Raw genomic sequence first — 14,549 nt, 5'->3', positions numbered from 1 at the left:
AAATAATTTAGCAAGAAAACTTTGGCTATATTATTTTATCATCATTTCATCTTGGCAAAGAGATGATTGCTAGTTTTATTTGTAAAATGGATTATTTGATCATGGCAATCACAATCAATACCTTCATAAGTTAATGGTAAATTTTAAAGATTATTTGAAAAGTTTGTGTTTGTGAAAACTGAGGTGTAATTAACTTCATGTGAAGTTGATAGCTAAGAAATGATTTGACAGGTTTGACTAGATTATCATCTAACGGTTCTCAACTATCAACTTCACGTGAAGTCAATTGCACCTGAATTTCCATCCTTTTAGATTGAGACATGAGAGTTGAAAGCAATGAGCAGCCAACTGTACTGTGATCCCAATAAAACTACCAAATCAAATCTCCATGAGACATAGACCACCATTCATGGGCCATTTTTGTATCTCTATTTACTTAGTTTTGGTCTTCTAACTTCTAAGCATGCTTATTCAATAAAACTCATCAGGTATATAAAATAATTTAAAGTCAATAATGAAATAAACTAAAATGTCCAAATATCATAGATTTTTATTTATTTATTTTGATAATAATAATGAGAGGGTGAAGTCAATGAAATATACTAGCACTAGGCCATTAATTTAGTACAGGCGTGCCTCAAAAATTAAAGTAGGTTTTTGTTTGAACCATGAACCATGAAAGGACACATTATTCTAAGAAGTTTCACATTACCCGACAAGCTTGGTATCTTGGATGCAGATCATTTCATTTGAATAATCCAACATTTGCAATCTACATGATTCCATACTAGAATTTGTTCTAAACACTCTTCTTCTAATTATTCCAATACACCAAACATGGCCTCAATAAAGGATATACAATTCAACTACAAAATCCAATTATGAATTAATAGTATATTTTTGCATGCACCTAAGAGCCAATATGTGTTGACTTTTGAGTCACTCTCTCCATAAAATTCTGCTGGCTATAACTTAGGAGTGAAAAAAAATGTAACATCACTTTCTTCAAATAGAGGAAATGAATTAATTAAAATGAACAAATTGTGATTTCCAATTATAAGAATCATCCAACACTTTTTATTTTCTTTCTATATTGGTATCTATCTCCTTAATAAAATGAAGCTAAAGAGAAGTTTTCTGTTGTTCTTTTTGTTGTTGGAGTGTTCTTGTTTCATCAATTTAGAATCAAAGTGTTTAAAGGGTTGTGATTTAGCTATAGCTTCATACTTTGTATACCCTGGAGTTATGCTTGGTAGCATTGCATCCTTTATGCATTCAAATGTTGTGCCAAACTCTAATGTTATCATTAGCTACAATAAGGACAAAATGCCCAATAATCTACCAGTATCCTTCTCCAGAATCAATATTCCATTCCCTTGTGATTGCATCAATGGTGAGTTCTTGGGGCATGTGTTTGAGTACTCAGCTATTGAAGGTGACACCTATGATCTCATTGCAAACTTGAGATATTCTGATCTTACCACAGTTGAGATTTTGCAAAGGTTCAACAACTATGATCCTAATCATGTACCTGTTAATGCTAAGGTTAATGTCACTGTCAATTGTTCTTGTGGGAACAGCAATGTTTCAAAGGATTATGGTTTGTTTGTTACATTCCCTCTTAGTGAAGGTAATACTTTGCTGCAAATTGCAAATCAGACTAAACTTGATCCTAAGTTGCTGCAGAGTTATAATCCAGGTAGCTATAAATCTTGTAATCTTGGTGATTAGAATATGTATTTAGGGAAATCACATAGTTTTAATTTATTTGCATTTGTTTCATATGCCTTTCCATTTCTTTGTTTCAAACACAGGTGTCAACTTCAACCAAACTAGAGGGATAGTTTTCATTCCAGCAAGAGGTATGCTATATATATATAGTTCAAAGTATTTGGTGAATTATGATGAAATTGAAGGATTAGTGAATTTTGTAAGGTTTTAATTAAGATGCTACATGTTAGTTTTATTTGGTTTGTGTCAGTTTGACGATTCGATAGACTTAACATTTCGGATCATGGTGCCTCTTATAGGGGATCGGAGATCCTTTATGTTTTGTGTGCTTCAAATAAAAATTATTCTTTTCATTAGTTGCTTAATTTTATTCAAAGTAGTTGGTATGAATTTGTGTGCATTTCATTTGCCTAACATTTTATTCTTCCTCAACTTTGCAGATCAAAATGGAGTCTATGTTCCCTTGTATCCTAGGTTGGTGCATTATAGCATTGAATTGCTTGCTTCATGTTTGGATTCTATCCTTTTTAACTCTCATTTTTCTTTTTCTTCTTGCAGAACAGGTCTAGCTCTCTGAACTTCAAAGAAAGTTGGCTATATTAATGACTAAAACAGAAGAAATCGTTGCCACTGAGCTTAAATTATTGATTTTTTAAGTTATTTTTATATATAAACAGGTCTAGCTAAGGGTGTTGCTGTTGGAATATCTATAGCTGGAACAAGTGGGGTTCTGCTATTATTAATTTGTGCTTGTGTTAGATATTTCCAGAAGAAGGAAGAAGAAAAAATTAAATTGCCAACAGAAGATTTTATATCAAGTTCAACCCAAGATGGTAACTACATTTTATTGAAATTCTAGGCTTCTTAATCTACTATTTGTTTCTTTCTAGTTGATTAAGTTATATTAACTATGACACAATGTTAAAACGTTCAATGAATTAATTATGTTGTGATCATGAATCCATAATAATAACACCTTTTGTTTATTTCTTTCTTATCCTTGTAAAGCATCTAGCAGTGGTGAATATGAAACTTCAGGATCCACAGCTGCTAGTGCTTCTGGCCTTCCGGCGATTATGGCGGCAAAATCAATGGAATTCTCTTATCAAGAACTATCTAAGGCTACAAATAACTTCAGCTCTGATAACAAAATTGGTCAGGGTGGATTCGGAGCTGTCTATTTTGCAGAATTGAGAGGCCAAGTAAGAACAAGCCAATTATATCTTTAATAATGTTATATAATCTTCCAGAATTAAAAGGAAAAATAAATTATCTTTAACCATTTAGTTCTTTATCTGCATAATTTTATTCTATGCAGAAAGCAGCAATTAAGAAGATGGATGTTCAAGCATCAACAGAGTTTCTTTCAGAGTTGAAGGTCTTAACACATGTTCATCACTTGAATCTGGTAACTACTTTCTTCTACATCAAAAGTTCAACTTTCTATGGCATTCAGTGAATCTCAACTTGACTCTATGAACAATTTAGGTGCGTTTGATTGGATATTGCGTCGAGGGATCTCTTTTCCTTGTGTATGAATACATTGAAAATGGAAACTTAGGCCAATATTTGCATGGTACAGGTGAGATCACATTCATACTTTCATGTCATAACACATTACATTATGTACCAAAATTAAGCATGTTTATGATCCAAATTCAACATTTAATCTTTGTTATCATACTAGTGACAATGTTTTGGTAACATGATTTCAGGGAGAGAACCTTTGGCATGGTTAACAAGGGTGCAAATTGCTCTGGATTCAGCAAGAGGACTTGAATATATACATGAACACACTGTTCCTGTTTATATCCACCGTGATGTGAAACCTGCTAACATATTAATAGATAAAGACTTCCGTGGAAAGGTTAGTTTATTGTAATATTCCTGGCAATAATCATTATTTTGCAAATATTTTTTTTCTTTTTTCTGATGAGACTAATATTTTAAAACTGTCTAATAAGGTTTTGGAAATTCATCAGGTTGCAGATTTTGGGCTAACTAAACTTAGGGAAGTTGGAAGCTCTTTATCACTTCATACTCGTCTTGTGGGAACATTTGGATACATGCCTCCAGAGTAAGAACTTGTTTGTTAATTGTCTTAGAACATAACAGTAAATATTAGAAAATACAAATACGTATTATATTAAGTAGTTTAGTCAAATCATCTAAGAATTCTCAAACATAATCTTTTCTCACAGATATGCACAATATGGAGATGTTTCTCCAAAAGTAGATGTATATGCTTTTGGAGTTGTACTTTATGAACTGATTTCAGCCAAGAATGCTGTTCTGAAGACAGGTGAAACCGTTGCTGAATCATCAAAGGGCCTTGTAACTTTGGTTAGTTTAGAATATATAATAGATACATATACTTAAGAAAAAGTTTAAGGAGCTAACTACAACTTAAGCTAACTCAAGCCAATTTTTTGTATTTTTAAATTTAAAATTCAAAAAATTAGAGTAGTGGGTGGTTATTTTTTTTTATAACAGACTTCTTGTTTTTCAACTAGTTGACTCTAATTAACTACCTTTTTAGTTGATTTTCTAGCAGAAGTGATTTCTTAATTGAAATTTGTTCATATTTTATAATAACACTTCTGCTAGAAAACTAGAAAACCAATTAGAAGTGAAGCCAACTCTAATTAATTAATTGAAAAATAAGTCTACTGTAAAACAAACAAAAAATAACCCTAATACTCTAATTTTTCGAATTTTAAAATAAAAAATAAAAGAAAGTTGGTTTAGTTGACCTATACTATAATTGGCTCCCTAGACTTTTTCTTATAGCAAAGCAAATATAGAATGCAATTAAACTATCCTCTTAAACCAAGTTACTACCCCTTGATGGCAAGTATGTTTTCTTTTGCAGTTTGAGGAAGCACTTGATAAGAGTGATCCTTCAAAAGCCATTCGAAAATTGGTGGATCCTAGGCTTGGTGAGAACTATTCAATTGACTCAGTTCTCAAGGTGTGGAACCACTTCTCTCTCTCTCACACAATAATTTCACTTCTATATTAAAAATTAAATAGTTTTGCCTAAGTTACATGTGCATGAGAAATTATTACAAGTATAATGTTACTATTTATGGAATTAAATATTAAGTTAATTTTTTTTTAGGATAAAGTATTATCTTAGTTCCTAATATTTTGGTTAAAATTTAATACGACGAAGTAAAATATTTAGACTAAAAATAAGATGTTTTTAAAGATAAAATTAATTTTTAATTCAAATAATGTTAGGACTAATACATTATAGAGAGTTGAGTTTAATAAGTGACAGTTTGATTTGCATGCAGGTTGCGGAACTTGGGAGAGCATGCACAAGAGATAATCCACTACTACGCCCTAGTATGAGATCTGTGGTTGTGGCTCTTATGACACTACTCGCATCATCAACATCCATTGAGAATTGTGATGATGATGATGATGATGATGATGATGATGATAATTCCTATGAAAATCGAACTCTCATAGATCAATTGTCAGTCAGATGAATCATGATTTGGTGTGTACAGTTAGAGTTGTATGCGGACTCGGAGAAAACTAAGATTTGTGTATGAGAATGATGAAGAAACCTTTTTCGTTTTTATTTCTTAATTAATTAACTATTTGTTTTAGCGTTTTGTACCTAAATTATGAGCTTGTTATCTTTTTCGAGTTATCTTTTTTTTAAAAGATCTTATAGAGAAGTAAAAGTAATTTTATGTTTGGATATCTCATATAAAAAAGGTTTTTTTATCTATCAATTATATTTGGGTATAACAATATAAAAGTACTTTTTTGTTTATTTATTACATGAAAAACATCTTTTTTTTAAGAAAAAAGATCTTTTAAAAAAAGATGTAAATTACAGCTTCTCAAAAAAGATCTTTTTTTATTTTACTAGTGCTTTTATTTTTACTATTAGAAATTTGCCAAACACATTAAAAAATTAAAAAAAGATCTTTTTTCATTGAAAAAAGATCTTTTTTTTAACAAAATAATGGCGCCCAAACATGCACTATATTGGCTACTTTTGTTTACTAATTTACGAAACAAATACTTCGGTTGATTAATTCCACATGCTTTAAATAAATCATTATTGCTACTGCATTGATTAAATAAATCTGAAAACTTTTACAGTTCTACTAAGTAATTAATCAATAAGTTTAAACAAAAAAATAGGCCCATATAGTGGATCGGATAGTTCCTAACAATAACTAAGTTGAAGATGTTATATTTTTTAAGAGGAGTGTTAGAGGTAAGTAATTTTTGTATTTTGTAACCATCAATTAGACATTAATAATATTTTTAATTGCGTGAGATTATATCCAATAATAAAAGATCACTCATTTTTCTTTTGATGATTAAGTGTTGGCCACAAAATACAAAAATTACTGACCTCCTAAACTTTTCCAAATTGAATTAATGTAGATCGAAGCATGTAAATTATTACATCCCTAATTAATAACATTTTAAAATTAATAAAAACAAAAATCCCATGATTTATTCCCCATTTAGCAAATAATTCGTATTTGATTTTGTTTTCAACAAATGAATGGAAAATCCAATACAATAATACCACATATAAAAATTGCTAAAACATCCAAACCTAGTTGTATATATATTTTTTACCCTTATCAAAGTTATTTGCTTTTAGGTTTTGCTAATAGTCTTCTTAGGTTTCAATAACTAATTAATTCTTGGTGAAAAATCAGGTGTAGTCAACTTCACGTAAAATTGATAATTGAGAGTCATTAAATGATTTGAATAATTTGACTAAATTTTTATATAATATTTCTCAATTATCAATTTCACGTGAAGTTCTCCTCTGCACCTACCTAAGTTTTTACTTTAATTCTGTTTAATTTTTATGTCACATGCATGTATGTGTCAATTAATGGAATCCAACGGGCACCACATTATGAAAGTTGAACCATGTGACCATTCAAAGCCCCTTTACTTCGTCAGTACTAAAACCATGTTCCTTTTATATCAATGTCGCAACCATGATTCCTGTTCTTCTAATTCAGTAATATTATTAATACTTTAATGGCCTCAACTACTTTTAGGGGGCAAGTGATGATACAAGCTTTGATATTCTTTTCTTCCCATAGAGAAGTGTAGATTTGTAAACTACTTACAAGAAGCTTGTAATAAGGAAAGAATATAATTTAATAAACTATAACTTCTTTTTATTAAGCAAATTATTTTAAGGAAAAACGCCATTAAATATATCCTCTGGATCTTTATTTGATACATGTAAATTTTCCACTTTCAATATTTTTCGAAATATATAATTCAACGTACACTTTAATATCACTATAAGATCACGTATATATGTCATTCATTAGTTCCTCTATTATCATATCTAACAAACATACACACCAACATGGAAGAAACAAAATGGGTGGTGCAAATCAATGAAGAACTCAAAGGCAATGGTCCTTCAATATGCGATGAGAAGGAACAATGGAAGAGGCCATCAATTTACAAAATTCCACAAAGTGTAACCGAGCTTAACAAGAAGGCCTATGAGCCACAAGCAGTGTCATTTGGTCCTTACCACAAAGGTAAGGATCATTTGCATGCCATGGAAGACCACAAGCACCGTGCCCTAATCCATTACCTCAAGAGATGCAACAAGTCCATTGAATTGGTGTTCCAAAGAATGGACCAAGTTGTGCAAGAGTTGAAGGATTCTTATAGGCCACTTGATCCAATATGGGATCAAGACAAGAACATGTTCCTTCAATTGATGATTGTTGATGGGTGTTTCTTGTTGGAAATTCTTAGAGCTAGTGATTGTGTTCCAAGTGATTATGCTGAGAATGATCCTGTGTTTAGTGGACATGGGAAATTGTATGTCATGCCATATATCAAGCGTGACATGCTTATGCTTGAGAATCAATTGCCTATGTTGGTTCTTCATACCTTGATTGAGATTGAGAGTGATGGCCAACCCCAGGTAATTGATATTTAGCATATATATATATATATGTAGTTAAATCAGTCAAATTATTTAACAGTTTTTAACTATCAACTTCACGTGAAGTCGACTGCATCTGAGTTTCCACCTTATATAGGCGTATTAATTAATTTTTACTCCCAACAAAAATAAAAAAAATTAAACTTTTACCAAAGGTTATTTTTTGGTAATTCACGTGAAAAGTATCAAGTAGCTGTTCAAGCTGATTTTCTATCTCTTTAGCTTCGGTAATAATTCTTAAGTAATAAATAAATGAAATATTAGAAAAGTAATTTTTTACAATCATGCATGCTTTTAAATTTCATTTTTTAAATAAAATAAAAAGTTAATTTTGATATATTAATAGTTAAAAAATTTTACATGATTCATACATTTAAATAACTTTGTAAGTAATAACTTTAAATTTTTTTAATATAATAATATATAAAAATTAAATTAAAAAATGAAGTTAAAAAAATTATGATATAATATATCCAAAGGAATGATCCCTTTTCTTCTCTGCAAGAAAGTTGATGATAAGTTAAATTAACTAGGTAGCATTGATAATATATAATGCATGTGACAGGATGATGAATTATTGAACAAGCAAATGCTAAGATTCCTGTCTCCAACGACAACTATAAGGGGTAAAATGGGAAAATGCATGCATGCATTGGACGTATACAGAAAGGGCCTTGTCATGCAAGGACCAACCCACCCAACACGTATTGTAAAATCCACAACCCATAGAAACTGCTGCTACAGGTGGTTCACGGCGGACTCCGAGTACAGCACCACCGATGAGATCATCCGCTCTGCCACCGAGCTCCATGAAGCCGGCATTTGGTTTAGGAAATCAAGCAGTCACAGCCTTCAAGACGTCTCTTTCGACCGCGGCATACTTCGACTGCCGACCATGGTGGTCGACGACACCACCGAACCCATGTTCCTTAATCTCATGGCGTTCGAGCGACTCCATGTTGGAGCAGGCAACGAGGTAATATATTTTATATTTATTTTAAAATTTTCAAGTTATATTAAACCCTAAAATTTAAATATAAAATTAATTTTTATTAGTAATTAAATTTTGTATAATTGAGCGATATATATAAAAAAACTCACTTTTTTATCCTTAAGAATATTTAAATCACACTTTTTCTCTTTTTTATTTAAAAAATGTGATTTTTTAAGGACAATTATTCTAAAAATTATTTTTAATAATCTGCCTATTATTTAGTATTTTTTTATAGGATTAAAATAAGTTATTTTTTAATTTATTTGATGAAAATATTCTTTAATAATTAAAGAGTAGTTTATTTTGATCTTAAATAAAATAATAAAAACTTAGGTGTAATCAACTTCACGTGAAGTTGATAGATAAGAGTCGTTAAATGATTTGAATGATTTGATTAAATTTTCATCTAATAACTATCCACTATCAATTTTACGTAAATGACTTCATCTGAATTTTAAAAAAAATAATTGTACATTTAGATATTTTAGATATTTTGTAATAAAATGTCTGAATCTAACGGTTGAATTATATATTAAAATTCATCAGGTAACATCATATGTGTTCTTCATTGACACTATAATTGACGATGAGATAGACGTTGCCTTGCTCCACAGGAGAGGGATCCTAGTGAATGCCTTAGGGTGTCACAAGGACGTGGCCAAGCTCTTCAACTCGCTGTCCAAGGACATCACTGCGGACCGCCAAGGGGTTCTGGACGTGGTGCAGATGAGCTTGAGCAACTACTGCAAGAAGCCATGGAACAAATGGCGCGCCAATCTCATCCACACCTACTTCCGAAACCCCTGGGCTATGATCTCACTTGTTGCCGCCATGCTCCTATTTGCACTCACCATTGTTCAAACAGTGTATGCTATTCTTGATTTTTACCAAAGTAACAATGGTGATGGCTCCCCCCCAGCTACTAAGCCGCCTAGGCTACCAAGGCTAAGCTCTTATCCACCAGACTACTACTTTACTCCCTAGTGAATGTTCTCCATTAATTAATGTAAATCATCTTGTTTTTTATTTTATTTTTTCATGTTTTCTCCTTATTATTACTTGTGTGATATTGTTTCATTAATTAATGTAGTCATGCATGTAGAGCACTTTATTTTAATGAACATTATTCTTTTGGAATAATAATAAGAACAGGAAAGGAAGGAAGTTTATATTGTATATAATTTTGTATATCTCAAAATTTATTTACTTAATCTCATTAAATGAAATAAAATAAACAGATACTTACAATAATATCTTGAAGTAGTATAAAACCCACTTCTTACCTAAGAAAAACATTTAATGGTTTAAGAAGATTTCTTAAAAGATAAATAATAATATTATTTCCCCCAAAAATTTGAGTTTAAAATCTCATATTAACTATATGGAAAAATAACCAAAATTTTTTAGCCATAATTAGCCAAAACTTTTTATATTTTACTTTATTTATATCACTTAATAATAATTTTATTTTTTATTCCACTCTCTAATCATTCTACTTATCACCATTCTTATCAAATCTACTTATTAATGATATTAATTATAAAATCATATCTTTTTTATTAGGCACTATTATAATCAATACTTAATATTCTTTTTTATAATTTGATTTTTATATATAAAAATATAATAAAAATTAATAATAATTATATTTAAGAACGATAATTATAATATCAATTACATTAAATAATTGCAATTGACTTTAATTTTTATTTCTTTTAATTTATTTATTACCATTTCAGGAATTAGAAAACGTAAAAGCCTTGTTTAATACCTTTATCATTGTTATAAGGATCATGAATTGTAGGTCGTATAGGTTAGAAGTTAACAAACATAATTCTAGTTCAATTACAAGCATAATTGGGATAGGTCAAGGAAATTTACAAAAAATTGCTTTTATCATTGCAAATAGTATGACATTTGAAATAATCGACCTTAACACGGTACTTATGTCACAAGGAACTAAAGAATAATTTTTTATGTGCATTTATAATTATACTATACTAAATAAGTTCATACACATAGCATTCATAAGTTCATATACATAACATCTATAATTACATACAACTAACATCTAAAAATTAAATTTATGTTTTTTTTTTACCAAAGATAGGAGACTCAAACCCGCTACCTCTTAATTGAGTATGGAGAGATTATGCCATTTGAGCTATTACTCATTGGCAATTAAATTCATGTTTATTAGACATTACATCCATACACATCATTTTTTAGTTATTGCATAAGTAACTATCAAATTACTACAAAATGTTTAAATTTTATCATAATTAAATTTAAAAAATGTCAAATTCTTAAATTAATTTATTTAATTGATAAATTTACTCATAACATCCATAAATTTATACACATAACATCCATAATTTTGTGCACATAATATTCATAATTTCATACTTATGATGTCTATAATTAATAAATTTTTATAATTAATATTACCAAATTTTAAACTATGTGTCTTATTGTATTCTGCAAATTATCTCATGTGCACTAATAAGTCATAATTTTAATTATTAATATTTTTTATTTAATATTCATATGTATGCTTATTTATTGATTTTAATATAACAAGTTAATAATTATTTCTAAAAATTTATTTTTTAATTTTTGTTTATATTTTATATTTTATTTTTTATTTTCTAATAGTCTATATGTAAAATATGAGTTGTATAGTAAAAGTTGTTAAAATTTGTTAATTTAATTTCCATAATTTCTACAGAGAAATTATATTTTAATGAGTAATAATGTGATTGAGGGATGTTAGGGATTTGATTTGAGAGAAACTGAAACTAATTTTAGAAAGAACATTAATGACTCTAACCACGTAGAATAAATGTGAATGATAAAAAGCGTGAGTGATAAAAAAATGTATATCACTTGCTTATCAAGAGAATGAGAATTTTTTCGTAACATTTCTATATTATAATTACTCTTTGGCTACCTAGCACTACCCTAACTATATATTATCATCACTTATTGTTCACATCTAGCGGCTTAATCAACTTAATCTATTTTTTTCCATGATTAAGATATGTATTTAGTTAAAAAGTATTTTAAAGACACGTACATGTTAACTAAGAGTATAATAATAAAATATTTAATTTTTTATTTTAAAAATTTTAATTCTTTTATAGACCATACATAAAAATGAACTTGATTAAATTAAAGAAGGATGAGTTTTACTATTATCCGCTTGTTGAATTTTTATTTTAAAGGATAAAGTATGATCTTTTACATAATTTAAATTATTTTTCTTTCATATTTTTTCTTATTAATTAGTCTCACCTATAAAATAAATGGTAAGAGATTATGTTTTACCTTCTAAAATAAAATTTAAAATTTAGATAATCTAAATCTTACCCGCTTAATCATATTTTCTGAGTATATACAAGTTTACCTATTTAACAGCAAAATGAATTCAAGAAATTAACCAGCACTCAAAATTCATTCAAAAAAAGGAAAAAGAAAAAGAAATTATTTGGTGTGAACTCTGAAGCAAAATCACAATTTAACTCTTATAGCAAAAGTAGCAGTGGGCTTGGGCTCATGTGAAAGGCCCAGATCCTTCTAGAATACAAGCCCCCTTCTTATTAAACCCACCCATTCAACCAACCGACCACTGCAAAAATAATAACATAAAAATAAATAAATAAAAAAACCACCCAAATACTTTGAACGAAACCAACAACACTATAAAGGAGAGACAACACAGCTTCGTGATCGTGCATGACAAATTCTTAGATTCACAAAAACCACCAAAAGCTCCTTCGTTTCTTCATCTACACGGATTCATCATTCACCAAGAACAACTAGAAACACAGAGATGGATTTTGAGCTGCGAAGAGCCAGAGAGAAGCTCGAGAAAGAGCAGAAGGAGAGGAAAGAGAGAGCCAGGTTGAAGCTTCTCAGGGAAAAGAAAGCCAAAGAAGAAGCACAGAAGCAGAGGGAAGCCATCGAAGCCGCTCAGCGATCTCGTCGTATCGATGCAGCTGAAGCTCAACTCAAGGTACCTCTTTTCCCCCAAAACCCCTTTTTTTCCCTTTAATTTTCTTTTGGTATCCAATTATGTTGTTGCTTAATTTTATCTTTAGTTTTGTAATTTAGTTAAATTTCAATAATTGTGCCCTTGACCTTGAGAATGAATAGCCTAGTTGAAGATTAGAGATTTATGATTTTTTGTTGTTCCCTAGAAAGGCTATTTTTTTTTAAGGTAGATACTGGCTTGTATGGATTGATTGAATCTTGAAATTAATGTTATGTATCCCTTTTGCACTCACCTTGGTGAGCTAAAGTTTTCGAGTTTGGGTCTTGTTTTTGGGTGAGTGGCCCACTCCAAGGTATAGTTTGTGGTGCCCAATGCTTGGACTCGTTTCTCTTTGGATTGGGTGAGATATACGTGGGTTCTTCTAAGAACTATGGCGGTGGGCACCTGCAAAGGCACTCCATTGCTCAGTATGATTAGAAGATAAATATCAAATTACTCCTAATGAATAATGTACCTGTGATCTAGCGAGTCACTTGTATTTATAAAGTTGTATTTAGGACAGTTACAAGAATTTCCAAAACTGCTCTGCGGAGCTTTAGCTAATCGTGATTGTGTTTTAGTGACCTTGTTTAGAGAGATTTGCGGAGAGATTCCTGTGCCCATTTGGGTTGGCACGTAGTTATTTGCTTTTATAGGATAAGTCCGTTAGGAGAGCAAAACACGTGCTCTCCACGTACTCCTGATATAGCACGTGTGTATTTAGTTTTAACCAGATTTCGATTAATAGTTTTACCTAAGTCGAGTTATAGCCAACGGACGGACGGGTCAGGTCAGGTCTGTTATGGGAGAATTAGGCTTTAGGACATTGGAGATGGGTGTTATCTTTTGTGTGTTATTTTTTACAAGGAATGGAGTTATCATGATTCATGAAGTGCAATGTACCAGTATATTTAATAGTTAGTTACTAGTGACAATTTGGTTCAACTCTATGATGGAAATTTGATCGTAGTGTTTCTTTTTTGTGGTTGCCTTTTCAAGTTTATTCTTCTCGCCCTTTTGCTAGGATCAGGGGATGTTGGATCTTGCGCTAGTATGATATTATCTGACTGAACAAACTGGTGGTGAAGGAACCTCATTGTTTGTTTTTCGATGTCTATGTAATTTAATGTTCCGTGCTTTTTTACTTCTGTACTTCTTTTCGTGTACATTCAATTTCACATTTCATTGTTATAATGTAGTTATGTTCATTAAGAAGTTATGAGCTTATGATATAGGAATGTTTACCATGCCTTGTGCAATATTTTCTTTTCCTGCAGTTGCTATTTTTATATCTGTTTATTTTACGTCTGTAATCAAATACTGAATATGTGATTTCTCTTCATTTGTGTTTCTTAATTCAGGCTGATCAACAGATGCAAGAAAGCCTTATTGCTGGGAGGGGAATTGTGTTTTACCGTTTGCTGGAAGCTGTGCCTTGTCAAGGTAATGGAGATAAGATAAAACTGCCTCCGTCTTGCTTCACAGAATTGTCTGATCAGGGTGCTCTGGACAAGGGGCCCATGTACTTCCAGTTGTCATTAGTTCACACTGAAGACTCTTCAAGCATTGAAGATATCAATAAAGAGAAGCAAGGGACAACCCATTCCGGAGTTTTGGAGTTCACTGCAGAAGAAGGTTCAGTGGGTCTTCCTCCTCATGTATGGAGTAATTTGTTTTCTGAAGGCATGGTAAAATCTCCATTAGTTGAAGTTCGCTATGTTTGGCTTCCGAAAGGGACTTATGCGAAACTTCAACCTGAAAGAGTTGGATTTTCAGATTTGCCAAATCATAAGGCTATCCTTGAAACGAGTCTTCGGCAG

General features: G+C 30.7%; 3 protein-coding genes across 3 annotated transcripts in view; all 3 read left to right on the top strand.

Annotated features, from left to right (window-relative positions):
- The first annotated feature begins 81 nt into the window (after positions 1–81).
- On the top strand, positions 82–5,351 carry LOC107496814 (lysM domain receptor-like kinase 3). The gene is made up of 12 exons (XM_021127286.2): positions 82–1,699; positions 1,815–1,862; positions 2,172–2,205; positions 2,404–2,564; positions 2,740–2,933; positions 3,050–3,139; positions 3,220–3,313; positions 3,447–3,598; positions 3,714–3,808; positions 3,933–4,074; positions 4,604–4,702; positions 5,031–5,351. The coding sequence occupies exons 1-12, from the start codon at positions 1,117–1,119 to the stop codon at positions 5,226–5,228; spliced, it is 1,890 nt and encodes a 629-aa protein (XP_020982945.1). The 5' UTR covers positions 82–1,116; the 3' UTR covers positions 5,229–5,351.
- A 1,743-nt stretch (positions 5,352–7,094) lies between these two features.
- Positions 7,095–9,734, top strand: LOC107496750 (UPF0481 protein At3g47200-like). Its single transcript, XM_016118079.3, has 3 exons — positions 7,095–7,681; positions 8,268–8,678; positions 9,243–9,734. Exons 1-3 carry the CDS (start codon positions 7,106–7,108, stop codon positions 9,678–9,680), a joined length of 1,425 nt encoding a protein of 474 aa, XP_015973565.1. The 5' UTR covers positions 7,095–7,105; the 3' UTR covers positions 9,681–9,734.
- Positions 9,735–12,528: 2,794 nt separating this feature from the next.
- LOC107496751 (uncharacterized) overlaps positions 12,529–14,549 on the top strand; it is a 2,468-nt gene continuing 447 nt past the window's right edge. The window contains exons 1-2 of the mRNA XM_052251464.1: positions 12,529–12,711; positions 14,091–14,545. Of these exons, the coding sequence (XP_052107424.1) occupies positions 12,529–12,711; positions 14,091–14,545 (638 nt within the window). The remainder of the gene's footprint in view (positions 12,712–14,090; positions 14,546–14,549) is intronic.

The sequence above is a fragment of the Arachis duranensis genome, chromosome 7, assembly GCF_000817695.3.
Source record: "Arachis duranensis cultivar V14167 chromosome 7, aradu.V14167.gnm2.J7QH, whole genome shotgun sequence".
Taxonomy (NCBI): Eukaryota; Viridiplantae; Streptophyta; class Magnoliopsida; order Fabales; family Fabaceae; genus Arachis; species Arachis duranensis.
The sequence above is the reverse complement of the archived record's forward strand: the minus strand, read 5'-3'. Positions and strand labels throughout refer to the sequence as shown.